We start from the raw sequence: 15958 nt of genomic DNA, 5'->3' as shown, positions 1-15958 counted from the left end.
ATTGCACAGCTATCTGGTATTCTCTCAGCAATATGTTGGCTTCTCTTTTAAAAATCTGTTCACAATCGGACTCCAAAACTTACTAGCTAGAAGACACCCATGTATCATCATCTATAAAATAGGGAGACTAATACTGTTTAACTCATAGCCCTGTGGGAAAAGTATGTTGTAAACCATAAAGCTTTATATAAGTGTGAGCTTTTGTTATAGTTTGAGCACTTGAGTGAGAGACCTGTTTCTCTTTATTTTTCTTTGTCTTACTACTTAGCTTTCAGTTATCAGGAACAAAGTGCTTTGTTGAACTTAAGGCACTAGAGAAATGTGAATTGTTCTTCTTTCTGTTCCTAAACTCTGGGAAAATAAACCAAGACTCAGTCTATCTTTTCAGAATGTTTTGGAGTTTTAATTAATGAAAATCAGCTTGTAGTCCCTCCTCCCACTCCCAACTCCCCTCCACTTTATGTCATATTTATTATAGGTACATAGTATAAATCATTTATGTCCTGCGTGTGATATGTACTGGTTGTATGACCCCTAAGAAAGTTATTTATCCTGTCAGTGCTCCAGCCAACTGTCTAATCATTCAACAAGCATTTATTAAGTGTTTGCTAAAACAATAAGTTACAGAGAAGATACCAGCCTTCACTGGAAGAGGATGTTTCCTCATTTGGGAGTTTCCTATACACAAAAACACATACAGTAAATTCTTGATAAATGTTTTATTTATTTATATCTAACACTCTATTTTATATTTGCTTACATATGGACATTTCTTCTTCCCCAGTTCCTCCAGTTGAATGAATTATGATTCAGTCATGAGTTCTCATTCACCTATTGGGTGATTTCTTCTGATTCATTCTTCGTAGGTCCTACCACATGAGACATGCTTCAAAGTAGGATTCTAAAGATGAGGATGGTGTTTTCAGCGCTTAGCACATTGCCTAGCACTGAAGTGCTTAATTAGTGTTATCTAAGGACCCAACTGAGTCCAGCTGGGAGAGGCTCTTCTCACAATTGACTATGAAAAATGATTTTTTTTAGTCCCATCAATTCATGGATATTGCTGTTAGAATCATAAAATTCTTGAGTTGGAATGGATTTTTTTGGGCATCTAATTTAATCCCCCATAGTGAGATTCAAGCTTTTGAAGCATTCTAATGAGAGATTATACAACCTCCTGAAGCAGCCCATTCCACTTTTCAGAAATATCTAGTTCTGGCTAATGGGGAGAATTGTCTTTTTTCAACCCTGAATTTGCCGCTCTGCAACTTTCACCTCCTCCTCCCGTGTGAGGTGAAACAAAATACATTATTCTCTTTACTATATAATGATCCTTCTTTAAAGAGAATTTTTAAATTTTTTCCCCAGTTATACATAAGAACAATTTTCAACATTCACTTCCAAATTCCCTCCATCCTTCCCTTCCCATTTGCTGAAATGATATGCAATCTGATATAGGTTGTACATGTGTGATCATGTAAAACATATTTCCATATTAGTCATTTTATGGAAGAAAACTTGAACCAAAAATAAAAGAATAAAGAAAAAAGGAAAGTGAAGATAGTATACTTCAGTCTTTCATTTATTCAGACTCCCATCAGTTCTTTCTCTGGTGGTGGATGGCATTTTTCATCATGAGACCCTTGGGATTGTCTTGATCATTATCTTGCTGACAACAAATCCTTCACAGTTGTTCATCATACAGTATTGCTGTTACTGTGTACAGTGTTCTCCTGGTTCTCCACACTTTACTCTGTATCAGTTCATGTCAGTCTTTCCAGGTTTTTCTGAAACCATCCTGCTCATCATTTCTTATAACAAAATTGTATTTCATTGCAGTCATAGAGCACAACTTATTCTTCCATTCCCAATTGATGGATGTCCCCTCAATTTCCTTTTCTTAGCCTCCACAAAAAGAGTTGCTATAAATATTTTTGTATGTGTGGGTCCTTTTTCCTTTTTCATGATTTCTTTGGGATACAGACCTAGTAGTGGTATTGTTGGATTAAAGCGTATGCACAGTTTGATTGTCCTTTGGGCATAGCTCCAAATTGCTCTCCAGAATCGTTGGATCAGTTCACCACTCCACCAACAGTACATTAGTGTCCCAATTTTCCAACATCCCCACCAACATTTGTCATCTTTCTTTCCTGTCATATTAGCCAATCTGATAAGTGTGAGGTGGTACCTCAAGAGTTTTTTAATAGCCTTTCTCTAATCAGTAGTGATTTAGAGCATTTTTTATATATGTCACTGTTGATGGCTTTGATTTCTTTGTCTGCAACCCATTTGTCAATTGTGGAATGTCTTGTGCTCTTATGAATTTGAATCAGTTCTCTATATAATTGAGAAGTGAGGCCTTTGTCAGAGACACTTTATGTAAAATTTTTTTCTCTGCTTTCTGCTTTCCTTTTTTTGAGGCAGTTGGGGTTAAGTGACTTGCTCAGGGTTACAGAGCTAGTAAGTGTCAACTGTTTGGCCTAAATCTGGATTTGAACTCAGGTCCTACTGACTCCAGGGCCGGTACTTAATCCATTGCCCCATGTAGCTGCCCCTCTGCTTTCCTTCTTATCGGTTGTATTGGTTTGTTTGTGCAGAACCTTTTAAATTTAATATAACCAAAATTATCCATTTTGTCTCTCATGATGCTCTCTATCTCTTGTTTGGTCCTAAGTTCTTCCCTCATAGATCTGACAGGTAAACTATTCCATACTCCTGATTTGCTTATGGTATTAACCTTTATGTCTAAATCATGTACCCACTTGGACCTCATTTAGGTATATATGGTGTGAGATAGTGGTCTATCCTTAGTTTCTGCCATACTGTTTTCCAGTTTTCCCAGCATTTTTTGTCAGATAATGAGTTCTTATTTCGGTAGTTTGGATCTTGATACAACACTGCGTTGGATCAAACGCTGAATTACTATGGTCATTTACTACAATGTATTGTGTATCTCATCTATTCCACTTACCCACTGCTCTATTTCTTAGCAAGTACTAAATTGTTTTGATGATTACCACTTTTTAATACAGTTTGAGATCTGGTACAGCTAAGGCCACCTTCTTTTGCATTTTTTTTCAGTGTTCCCTTGATATTTTTGACCTTTTGTTCTTCCAGATGAATTGTGTCACATTGCCTAGCTCTATAAAATCATTTTTGGTAGTTTGACTGACATGACACTGAATAAGTACATTAATTTAGGTAAAATTGTCATTTTTATTATGTTGACTTAGCCTACCCATGAGCAATTAATTTTTTTCCAGTTGTTTAGATCTGACTTTATTTGTATGAAAAGTGTTTTATAATTGTGTTCATGTAGTTCTAGGATTTGCATTGGCAGGTAGGTTCCTGAGTATTTTATATTGTCTATAATTGTTTTAATTGGAATTTCTTTTTCTGTTTCTTGTTGCTGGACTTCATTGGTAATATTTTAAAATGCTGATGATTTGTGTGGGTTTATTTTATATCCTGTAACTTTGCTAAATTTGTTAATTATTTAAAGTAATTTTTTTTAGTTGATTCTGTAAGTATACCATCATATTATTGGCAAAGAGTGATCGTTTTGTTTCCTCATTGCCTATTCTAATTCCTTCAGTTTCTTCTCATTGTTATAGCTAGCAAATCTAATACAGTATTGGATAATAGTGGAGATAATGGGCATCCTTGTTTCACCCCTAATCTTATTGGGAAGGCTTCTATCTCCATTACAGATAATGCCTGCTGATGGTTTTAACTAGATGTTATTGATCATTTTAAGGAATGCTCCATTTATTCCTATGCTCTCTAGTTTTTTAATAGGAATGGGTGTTGTATTTGGTCAGAGGCTTTTTCTGCATCTGTTGAGATAATCATATAATTTTTGTTGGTTTCATTATTGATGTGATCAATTATGCTGATGGTTTTCCTCATTGAACTAGCTCTGCATTCCTGATAGAAATCCCACCTCGTCATAGTGTATGACCTTTGTGATAGATTGCTGTAATCTTTTTGCTAGTATTTCACTTAAAAATTTTTTACATCAATATTCATTAAGGAAATTGGGCTGTAGCTTTCTTCATCTGTTTTCTTCTTCTTGGTTAAGGTATTGGCACCATGTTAGTGTCGTAAGAGGAATTTGGTACAACTCCCCCAGCTTCCTTTTTCTTCTTTTACACATAGTTGAGTTGGCTACTGTGTCAGTGGAAATAATACCTATTACCATAAAATCATAGATCCTTGAAGAGATTAAGAAGTATTCATATTAAAGATGACTGGCAAAATCAGTAGTTATATGACCAAGTGTCTTCCAGTACCTAGAGTTTAGGGAGTTAGTAAGAGGAACCAGAATAGTACTTCTGCCTGCTAGTAGTTGACTAATTATTTCATAACCACCTGAAAAAATTCATTGAAGAAATCCCAATATTGTAGGCATGAAGGAAGCACAACATAGAATGAGCCTAGAAAAAAATACCATAGTAGTTATCCATGTGTTCATTTTTCACTGGGCAAGTTTCCATTATATGGAACTCCTTTCATTGCTAAATTTGTTGGTTTGATTCACAAAATAGTACTTCTAGTGCTATACTTGCTAAGCAAACAGTATATATGAGTTGTCATTTGGCAGCTCAAGTCAGTAATGCAGTATGTTTATGTAGAGCTTCTTTCTGAAACCTCAAAGAATTTTTAAAGTGATGTCTACTTTTTATTCACAACAGCCCCATTACCAAAAAGGAGCACAGATAATGCCATTTTATGGTTGAAAACTGAGATAATACAGATTTGACTTATATGGGCCTACTTAAGTGTGGGATTAAGTTAGGACTTGATCTAGGATTCATCTTTATTCTTTCCAATGAACAAATGAATTCATTTTGTTCCGCTTTCTTCTACTCCTGCCTCCGTTAAACAGAAACCAACCCCCTCCTTCCAAATATCAATCATGAAGCAAAACTAGATTTCCCTATCCAAAAATACATATCATTCAGCACTGTGGAGGATTTATCTTTTAATAGAAGGGTCTAAACACTAGACTTTTTGCATTTTCCCCTTTGGATATGGAGTATCTCACTACACTTTCTATTTTAGAAATACTTCTTTGGAAAAGATGCAGAAAGGGTCTCCCTTACACCCCACTCCCTCACCCTCATCACTTGCTGCTACATTTACATTGTGTAACATGCTATGTGTGCTTATTTAAATGATGAAAAATCAATTATTGAAAGCCAGTATGATCAGAATTAGAAGATAAAATGAGGGCTTATTTTATATGAAAAGGGGTATTTGTGAATATAAAACATTATGCGTGCTTTTGTCATTTTCCTTTTCTTTCTATCTAAAATGGTCCTAAAATGTTGAAATGTAAGAAATACTTTACTTTGGTCTACTGAGTAGCCTCACGGTCTATTCACTCCAGTATTTTTTCTGAGAAATGCATCAAGAGATGATTTGAAAAAGAATAGGGTTGGGGCAGCGAGGTGGTACAGTGGATAGAGCACAGGCCCTAGAGTCAGGAGGACTTGAATTAAAATCTGACCTCAGATACTTAGTAGCTGTGTGACCCTGGGCAAGTCACTTAATCCTGATTTCTGCCTCCTCTCCCTTCTCTTTCTCCCCCCCCCAAAAAAAAAAGAAAAGAGAGAAAAAGTAGGGTTGGTTTCCATGAGGTTGACCTTAAAAAGATTGAGTACTGGGGCTGCTAGGTGGCATAGTGAGTAGAGTACCAGTTTTGGAGTCAAGGAGGACGCGAGTTCACATCTGGCCTTAAGTCATATCACTCACTAGCTGTGTGACTCTGGGCAAGTCATTTAACCCTAATTGCCTCACCACCAACCTCCCCCCACCAAAAAAAAAAAAAGATTGAATATTACCTAAACCTTCTTGTGTGCATGTGTATTTGTACATTTGACCCAAATACTGTAAGTAACATTTACTTTTTTTTGCCGCCGAACCATTCCTTTCATTTGTCAAAGGGTGATTCTTAGGTCCAGTGTAATGGGATTTGATAAGCAAGTTCATGTTGATCTTCTTTATAATTTTCATGATTTTATCAACATGAATCATATTTTTGCTTGTTTTGGTCTTGGATGAATAACCTTCTTTTGTTTAGTACACCTTCATATTGTAGCCCTTTCACATACTTGAAGTTTCTCTTCCTTGGGCCGTCTCTGTTCTTTCACTGCCCCTGTACCACTGTGTGACCTTGGCAAAGTTCTTTAATCCATTTGGGCTTTAGTTTCCTTAGATCTAAAATAAAGGAAGTGGATTTGATTACCACTAATGTAATACAATCCTGATTAGTCTGAATCTATCTTTAAATTAAATAAATAGAGTGCTTAAGTCAGTAATATAGTATGTTTTTTCACTGCCTCTGCCTGAAACCTTAATGCACTTTTAAATACTGCTTACTAGTTCCAGTCAGATGCTGGGGATACAAAAATAAAAATGGGACAGTTCTTTCCTTAAAAGAATTTACATTCTGTTGAGGGTTGGAGAGATAATAACATATACACAGACAAGTGTTGTAGATGTATATCAGTGCAAGGAACATGTTTTAAGGGTCTTAGGAGGAAAGAAGTTTTTTAAATGGTCACCATGGAGATTATGAGAGACTTGGGGAAGAATGAAAGGATCATCATGTTGCACTGAGGGCCTTTTTGAAATTAGATAACAAGTTTGTAGTGAGCCGAATCAGCACAGTTGTATGACTTCATCCATCACTCTTCAGCAGCGTGCTGCAGAGAAGGAGAATGGTAGGGGTGCTCTGGTTTGGGATATGGCAAGGTTTGAGGGGTGATTGGACAAGGCTGTCTCGTTTCAAATGCAGTTTGTACCGCTATCCAGTGTGTTAGTAGTATCTCCAGCCAGTAGAATGCAGTCCCTCCAAGGGCCTTTTTTCAGCTTATAACTGATGGTAGATTAGAGTCTAGAAATCTAGTAGCTTGGATTCTCCATAAATTTTGCTAAATTCGGATAGAGTTATTGGATGTGTGTGTGTGTGTGTGTGTGTGTGTGTGTGTGTGTGTGTGTCTGTGTGTGTGTAGAAAGAGACAGAGAGAGAACATACTCAGAGTGTCCGTAGAATTTATATAGTTTAATGGTTTTAAAATTGTTTTGCTTGTTTACTAGTGGTGACATCCAGGGGAAGATTAGAATTTTTAAACCAAAATTGCTTTTGTCATAACTGCAAGAGACCTTATAGTTGTGAGGTATAATGGGAAGAGCCCTGCACTGGAAAGCAATGTCCTTTTGCCCAGTAGTGGCTGTTGAGTTGAGTCAGTGGAAACCTAATGTTCCAGTCCTCCCTCTGCTCATTGGCTGTATGACCTTGAAGAGCAAATAGTTTGCCTCTGTAGGCCAGTGTTTTCTCCATCTGTGAAGTAAGAGAGGTAATTTAGACTAATCATAAGGTCCTTTTCTAGGTCTAAAATTGTTTGATGCTGATCTTTAAAGTCTCTGTTAGAACTAGTTTCGTGCTAAATAAAGAATACTTTGTTTCCTGTTGCCGACACTGATTTGGTTTTTCTCTCCTCAGTATAATTTGTCTGTAATCTCTCTCTCTCTCTCTCTCTCTCTCTCTCTCTCTCTCTCTCTCTCTCTCTCTCTCTCTCTCTCTGTCTCTCTCTCTCTCTCTCTCTCTCTCTTTTGGTTAGGGGGAAAAATACCTATTTATACCTCTTCCAATTAGTACCTAACTTGAGAATAATTAAGGCGGATGTTTCTTTTTCAGCTATTATTTATGTATAATGTATACATTAATACATACCCTCCATATTTTTCTTGAATACATAGGACTCCTAATTTAAGATTAGAAATATTTTGGTTCATATTTCAGAAATAAAGTCTAATCACAGCATGTCATAGTTAGAAGAAACTGCTGAGGGCATTAGGCCTCCTTGTATCTCAACTAGAATTCCTTCTACAACCTCCTTATAAGTGGTCAGGGAATCTGCTTGGATACCTACAGTAAAGGGGATGAACATCTCCAGAGGCACTTTAGACCTCTTTTACATAACACTTCATGTTAGGTGAGTTTTTACCCTTATTTTGAGTTGATATCTCTTTCTGCAGCTTCCTGTTTCTCACAGTTCCATTCTTTTTGGCTAAGCAGAACAGATTTAAACATTTTCTCTTGATAATTCCTGTCTTCATTAAGTCTTTTCTTCAGGCTCACCATCACCAATTTCTTTGGTTGAGTTTCGTATGGTCTCCATTTTCTCACTGGTGATTCAATGCTATTTCAATTCTGTATCCATCAGGGAACTTACTGGTTACTGTGACCAAAAAATATAATTATCTGGCACTCAACCTCGTGGTTTTAACTTATCTTCAAATTTAGCAAGGCTAGAGTATGACCAGGTTTATGGTCCACAGGCCCTTGGAGTCTACCAAAACTTAGGCTCTACCAGTATGACCTTTGAGAATCCAAAGGCCCTTTCATGTCATGATGATGATATTTAATGCATTCATTCAGTTGTGTTCCTTTTGATCCTTTATAAGGCAATGGCCTTCATATGACTATGAAGTTGTTCCTTAAACCTGTTATCATTTAATATGTTTTCAAGAAGAACCTGGTGTGTCCGGTAAGGTGAGGGGAAAGGAATAAGGGGGACTAATTCAGCTTCATGCCCTAGTTTGAGAGATAAGATTCTTTCAGTTTCAATTCAGGCATATGTTTTGGTTGCATAAGAAAGATCCTTAGCTATGTCTTAAAAAATACAAAAAGTGATTATTTTGCATAGGACCTGTTACTTTTCTTTGGTGGGGCAAGGGGCAACCTTTTTGTTTTCATGGTGAATGAAATATGTTTTTTTAACTTCCAATGTATAACTCAAAAGAGATCATTGTCAGCTTTTTGGATTGTTGAAATGGGCAAATTCGGCCGAAGTAAAGTTAAAAAAAAAAAGCCTTATTGGAAGGAAAGTAATATAAAAAATGGAAAAGTTAAATTTATTAATTTCTAATACCATCAGTCATATAACAAATTTCATCATGTGATTAATTTCCTTTCCATTAAGAGGGGGGAAAGCCCTAGATCTCAGTGGAAGAGTATGCATGTGTACAGTCTTCTCTCACACTGTAGGAACATCTGCACCCTGGCAAATGATAACCTAATTACTTCTGCCATCTTGTATGACCTTAAAGTTGACCTTGTCTTTACTAGTTTTATGTGAACACTGAACTCTTCATGACACAATTGTTTTTGCCATTATAATGTACAGCCAGGTATTTATTACTACTTAAGCATTATCCATAGGTACCACTTAAAAGGCCAAGGAGAAACTGGGAAAAGAAGTGTTCCTTGAGCAGGTGATAGCCGGGGCTCCTAGCAGCTCTGTTTCTGGCTCTGTCCTGGACTTTTGATAACCCACATTTGGGAGAAGGATCACGGAAACAGGAGAAATTCCCAAAGCCTTAAAGAGCTGGACATTAGATCTCTTAGGAGCTGGGTTCTCGAGCACTGTACCATCCTGGGTAATGAGTACCCTGTTATATAAATATCAAAAAGTTCTTAGGACTTAATCTAAAGTGGGACCTTTGCAGGCCCCATGTGTTATAGTTATGATTCTTCAAGAAATTCAGGGTATCCTCCTCACAGGGCTACGGTTAAGTACATCTTTAGTGCTTTTGCTTTGTTCTTTGGCATGGGCTTCCTGTAGCTTTTTTTTTTTAAATGAGTTTCAATGTCCCTATTAGGAATCTAGGTCACTTCTAGAACTGGGACAGGTTTATTTTACATCCTACTGTGAAATAGTGATTTTATAAGGCAGTGGTATACTGGATAAGCGACTGGCTTTCTTCCCATCTCTTTAATAGCTTTCACTCTAGAAGATAGGTTCTAATAGAAGAGGTTTTTGTCCCTTGTGTATCATGGAGCCAGCAGTTTGGTGGCAAATTTTCCTTTTGGCCTCCAGGGAAGGGGAACCAAACAGCAAGGGCCATTTCCATCAATTGGCCATTTGTGTAAAACCAAGTCAAGTTATATTCTCCCCCCTGGAAAGTCGCATTCATCTCCGGTATCTAAAACCAGCTCCCTTCAAAATGGAAAGAACTCAGTCTTCTCAGCTTTAGGCAGCAGAATCCCTTTGGTTTTTCAGAACAAAATGTTAGTGGTCTGCCTCTATTTCGCCTTAAAGCACGATTCAGCAGAGAAATGGGTTAAATAGGCATTTGTTTAAGCTTTTTGCCTTTTCTGAACAGCCAAACCAGATGAAGTTCAGCCCTTTGCCAATTTGAATGGAAATGATATCACTGCTCCTCCGAACAAGGAGCTCCCCCCAAGCCCCGAGAAGAAAACAAAGGTAGGTACAAGAATTTGCTGGTGTATTTTTGTTCTACAAGTTTCTTCTTTTTCAATATATGATGTTTTCTTTTGCTATTCTGGCCACAGATTTAAGTTCTGTTTTCTGAACTTCTGAGGTGAGTTTTGGGGAAATTTCTTAAAAAGAATTACAAAATTGATATCACTGAGATGCTTAAAAAATCCTAGGCATGCTCTCCTCTTCCTTTCACAACTTTTATCTTTCCATTTTTATTCTCATTATCCTGAGTTTCTTCTCAGAAACTCTATACTCTTCAGAGAATGTTGATCTCATTCTTTATTAAGAGAACTGCCCATTTTTAAAGTAATTTTGAAAGATTCAACTGACTTTTTAGGTGTATCATTGAAAATTTTAAAAACTTTAATAGGGACATTGACACAATCATTGCATGGATAAATCTAATAGCAGTTTATGTTTCAACAGCATCGTTACTTGCTGAAGGATATATTTCAGAAATTAAATCTAAAATGTGGCTTTTAGTAAATTTTAAGTATCAACCATGGAAATCCTAAGATGTATGCTAAATTTATTGCACTTCAAGATAGTTTTCCCATTTTCTTATCTGTATTCTAGTTTTATTTCATTTGTTGAATTCAGAAAACAGAATGTTAATTTTCTTTTTGCTCTAGGAATCATTTCCTATATATCATCATTGTTTGCGATTTAATTTTGAAATGTGCTCTTTATGCTTTTTTAAAGAAACTTTTGTTTTTGTTCTTCTGTGTGTGTGCGTGTATATCATGGGATGCTTGTCTTAAAACAAAAAACAAACAAACAAAAAAATAAAACAACGAACCTAAAGCCATCAACCACTACTCCATCTGCAAAGACCGCTACACCGAAAACCAAATCAGTGCCCACTCCCACCCCCAAGCGGCCTGTTTCCACCACTCCTGGTGGCCCAAGCAAAAAGCCCATGAGCCCTGCTCCAGGCCTAGCGCCAGCTGCCCTACCCAAACGACCTGCTGCTGCCTCTGCTGCTGCCCGGTCCACTTCCTTAATCTCAAGAGATGGAAAACCAAAGGTAAGTAATCACCCAGGGATTTAATATGGGGAAACCCCAATGACCCCCATCAGCCAGTCAGTTCCAGCTGTTTTGTAGAAGCATCAGAGTGGTAATAAGACAAAGAGGCAACCTGTATCTGTGGTTGGTATGTTTATATTTTGAAGACAGAATGTAAAAACAGAGTGATTTTCTAATCAGTTTGGGAGCAATTTAGAGCCACCATCAAACTGAGATGTCTTTCCTGACACAATTTCTGGTCTGTGTACTACTTTGAACTTTAACACTTAAGTACCCACCTTCTTCGTTGACCATATTATATAATGGTGAATAGAAGGCATTGCTATCAGTACTTTGTATGGTCCTTCTAATCTTCAGAAATTAGGGGGCTCCATCAAGGTATGGAAAAGGGAAAAAAATCCACAAATCTCAAAAAGCCTTCTTAGTTGCAGTATCCCTCCATCAGGTTCCATAAACCTATTAATAGACAGGAAACTCTCCTTGTTAGCAAGATAATTGTGTGGCTTTACCCTGTTGTTTCTCAGTTTTGTTATGCTTCCTTTGTTAGAGTTAAGCTAGTTATTGTTTCTAATAATTTTTGTTTTGTATTTCTACCAGTTTGGGGAACTAGAACAATACATTCCATTCCATTATTTGTTTTATCAGTTTAAGGGAAGTTATGTGATATAGTGGAGGGAAGCTGTCAAAAGGCCTAAATTCTCTTCTCTGCCACTCATTTGCCTTATGATTTTTGTTCTGGCCATTTAATGTCTGTGAAACTCTGTTCAAAGTTCCCTGTGTTGGTGAGCATTCTTGGCATTGCTGAGCTCTAAAGAATTCTCTTCCTCTTCTAAAAACACTTCTCTCAAAACTGTGGAATGCTTTCTGTTGTGGCTGCTAGGGGATGCAATAGAGAGAGTGCTGGGCTTGAAGTTAAGAAGATCAGAGTTCTGATTCAACGCTTAGGACAGTGTGACCTGGGCAGGTTTCTGCAGCATGTGTTTCCGGATCTGTAAACTCTATTTTCTAGGGTTTTTGTGAGGATAAAGTGAGATAATATTTGTAAAAGCACTTGGAAACCTTACATTGCCCTAAAAATACTAGCTATCATTTTCATCATAAGACCACCAATCATAATAATAATAATAATAAATAATTATTGTTGTTTATCATTATTCTATTTCAACTCTCCAGTGTTTATTTCCTTCTGAGTACAAACAAAAAGGAAGCTGTGTGGTCTGGATTTGTTGTTTCCCTTGTGAATGTATTGTCCTTTGGAAATAGCAACATTATTTACACCATTTGTTCCCTTTTCCCTGTTTTGCTTTTCATTCAAAGTATTTTTCATTTTAGGGGAAATCACAGTAACAAAACATGACTTATATATAAGTTTAAGGATTTCTTCCTTCCATTTTTCCTTTGAAATGGAAGTTCACAATTGTTATTTCAGTTGTGTTCTTTCTCTCTGTAGGAGGTGTTGATCAAACCATCTGTTTGCCCTTTTTTCCATAATTTCAGATACTATCAAGACATTTGCTCATGGTCTTTTCTTTCAAAGTGATTTCCCATTCCTTCTTAATCTGTCTTCTTGTGCTACTGAATGGATCTAATGTAGCCATGTGGATGAACATCTGCCTAGAAATCAAATAGCGTGACCCGAATGAAATAAAATAAATCCTTCATACTCCTTTATTTCCATAAGTGCTCAACTTTATTTCCCTTATTTCACTACTCCATTATCCAGTTTTTTTTTACTAGCTTCTAAAATTTTCATTGGTTTTTGTGCCTAATATCTTTAGCCTATGAGGAGACAAATGCTACCTAAAACAAAGGAAACAATTTACAAAACGTATTATAAATTAAAAAGAGACAATATTCCCATCAACTCATACCACAATAAATTCAAAATATATAAATGACCTGAAAATTGATAAACAATTAGAAGATATATAGAACTTAGACTTTTTACAACCATAGTTAGGGGGTGAATTCTTAAACTCATGTTAGACATGATTACAAAAGACAAAGCAGACAACTTTGAAAACATGAAATTGAAAAACTGTTGCATGAACAAAATTGGTGCAATTGGATTAAAAGGATGTGATTGGGAGAAAATCATTGTATCAGAGATCTTTGACAAGGGTCTTCTATGCAAGATAGATAGGGAACTAACATAAATATCAAGACCAAAGACCTTTACCCAATAGATGAATAGTCAAAGGTTGCAGACTGCTAAAACTTTATGAAAGAATGCTCCATTTTACTCATAATAGCAGTGCAATCAAAACCACCCTGAAATCTTAACCTCACATCTAGTAAGTTGGAAAGGAGATAAAAAGATAGCATCAGTCAATGTTGGAGGGATTGTGGAAACACCCATAGACTAATACATTTTTAATGGACCTTTGAATTCATCTAACCGTTTTGGAAAGCAATTTGGAATCGTGTGAAGAGAATGACTCAAATGTCCCCTCCTGGGCATATATTCCAGAGAGGTTATTGACAGAAAGTTAGGCTCTTTCTATGTGCAAATATTTATAGCAATATTTTTTATAATGTCAATAAACAGAAATGAAGTAGATACTCATTTATTTGACAGTGATTAAATAAATTGTGGCACATGAGATATAATGCAATATTAATGTGTTGCAAGAAAAACGTGATGAATACAAAGAAGCATCAGAAGAGTTCTATGAACTGATACAAAATAAAGCAGAACTAGTAAATACACACACACACACAGATATTCATATGTATGTAAAATGATTACAACAATGTAAATGGAAAGAATATTTGAAAGTGAATTATAATGACCAAGCTTGGCTCCTACTTCTTTGACTACATAGAGGATGTCAGACTTTGTAAAGGTGTGGGCTAATTTTGCTGAACTTTTTCTTTTATTATTTCTTATAAGCAGTAGCTCTGTGGGAAAGGTTGGGGAAAAGGACAGAATGGGAAATGTAGTTAATGTAAAAAGAATAAAATATGTCTTTTAAAATATAAAAGAGAGCTTGATCAGTTTTCTTTCCCTTGGAGAGAGCCCTACATGGGATTGTTTGGAAAGACTGACATAGAACTATGAACCTTGCTTTGGCTTTGTTGTCCATTGGTTCAAACTAGGTTTTGAAGTTGATTCACCTTCATGTCGTGGTCAAACTATTTAACTCTACAGTGCTTCAGTTTTATCCTTTGACTTGAGTTAAAATATTTTCAACCTATGGAGCTTTTTTTTAATACTTTACAATTTTCTTTTTAAAATTGATGCCTTTTGTTTTTGCATCATTTATTCTTGTAAATCTATCCCTGCTCCCATCCTGTAAAGCAATTGTCTCTTCTAATAGTGATTAAAAAAGAAAGAGAAAAATACAGTTCAGCAAAACCAACTGTATCTGTCAGTATGTGCAAAATTCTACACCTATAGCCTCCCACTTCGGAAATGAAGGGGAGGCAGGTACTTCTTTTTTTTTTTCATTTGTTTTTCCAGGTCCTAACTTGTCCATTATAATAATATGAGGTTCCATTTTGTTTCATTCTACCTATATTATTTTTATTGTTTTCTGGGTCTTGCTTATTTCATCATACTTTAGTTCATGTGAGTTTTCTCATATTTCTCTGAATATTTAATGTTTTGTGTTTCGTATGGAGCAATAATATTTTATCACATTTGTTTAAGACTGTTTGTTTAATAATTTCCCAATTGGGGGATATCTACTTTGTCTCCAGTGTTTTGCTACATCTTGGAGTAAATGCCTACTACTAGGATCTCTACAAGGGTTTGGAAATTTTAGTTGCTATTAACATAAAATTTCAGATTACTCTTTAGAATAGTTGGAGCAATGCATAGTTACAGTTTTACCAACAGTGTATTAGTATAAACACATGGAGCCATCCTTATTTCCACTAATAAATTGTTACTTCAAGTCCCTAGTCCATGATTCACCTAGTCTACTCCTAAGTTTCTGGTTTCTTTGAAAATTTGCTATGTGACCTGTGAACCTTATCCATGCTTCTTTGTTACCAGGCTTTGGATGCAAAGAGTCCTGAGAAACGAACCCCACTATCCAAATCTCCTGTCACCGCTACTAAAACTGCCTCAAAGAGTACCCCAACCACTCCACGAGTCACAGTTGCTGTTTCTCCCATGACAACTGGTCCAGCCAGTAGGAGCACCTCTTCTTCTCCTCCCAAGAAACCTCCCTGTAAGCATCATCCAGTATTTTAGATCTTTGGGCCCCAACCCTTTCCAGTGTTGCATTTGGAACAAGCCATTGGGTAACCTAACAAGGTAGTTAAAATTAGGGACGGTTACAGTGTACCTTCGAGAAACCAAAGACTGGGCAAAACAGCCCAGGAGCAAGTAGGTGGCCACTAATCTTAACGGTAAACTACCAGAAAAGGCTATTCACTTGTGGAACTTGGCTCAAAACAAAAATTCTGGATACAAGCACTTAAGCTAAGGATATTTATAGGTGGTAGCTCATTTGCCTCGTTAACAGATGGGACTTTTTGACAGGTCATCCTGGAAATTAAGCTACTAAAATTCCTACTTATTTGTGTAATGGGCTTATTAACCCAGTCAAAATAATCATTGGTTCATTAAGTCATGGTGACATACTCTTTGCTCATTTCACTGAATTCCTGTTTGTGCCGATCGGAG

The 15958-nt window shown here is 36.4% G+C and overlaps 1 protein-coding gene across 8 annotated transcripts in view; it reads left to right on the top strand.

Moving 5' to 3' along the window:
• Nucleotides 1-15958, top strand: part of MAP4 (microtubule associated protein 4) — a 245428-nt gene that overhangs the window by 207908 nt on the left and 21562 nt on the right. For 7 of the 8 annotated variants that reach the window (XM_078152460.1, XM_078152459.1, XM_078152463.1 and 4 more), the window contains 3 exons: nucleotides 10177-10277; nucleotides 11101-11322; nucleotides 15323-15500. In XM_078152460.1, the coding sequence (XP_078008586.1) occupies nucleotides 10177-10277; nucleotides 11101-11322; nucleotides 15323-15500 (501 nt within the window). The remainder of the gene's footprint in view (nucleotides 1-10176; nucleotides 10278-11100; nucleotides 11323-15322; nucleotides 15501-15958) is intronic. The other variant, XM_078152462.1, reaches the window with a different exon arrangement.

Source organism: Phascolarctos cinereus, unplaced genomic scaffold (genome assembly GCF_003287225.1).
Source record: "Phascolarctos cinereus isolate Bilbo 61053 unplaced genomic scaffold, phaCin_HiC Scaffold_4;HRSCAF=312, whole genome shotgun sequence".
In the NCBI taxonomy this organism is placed as follows: Eukaryota; Metazoa; Chordata; class Mammalia; order Diprotodontia; family Phascolarctidae; genus Phascolarctos; species Phascolarctos cinereus.
The sequence above is the reverse complement of the archived record's forward strand: the minus strand, read 5'-3'. Positions and strand labels throughout refer to the sequence as shown.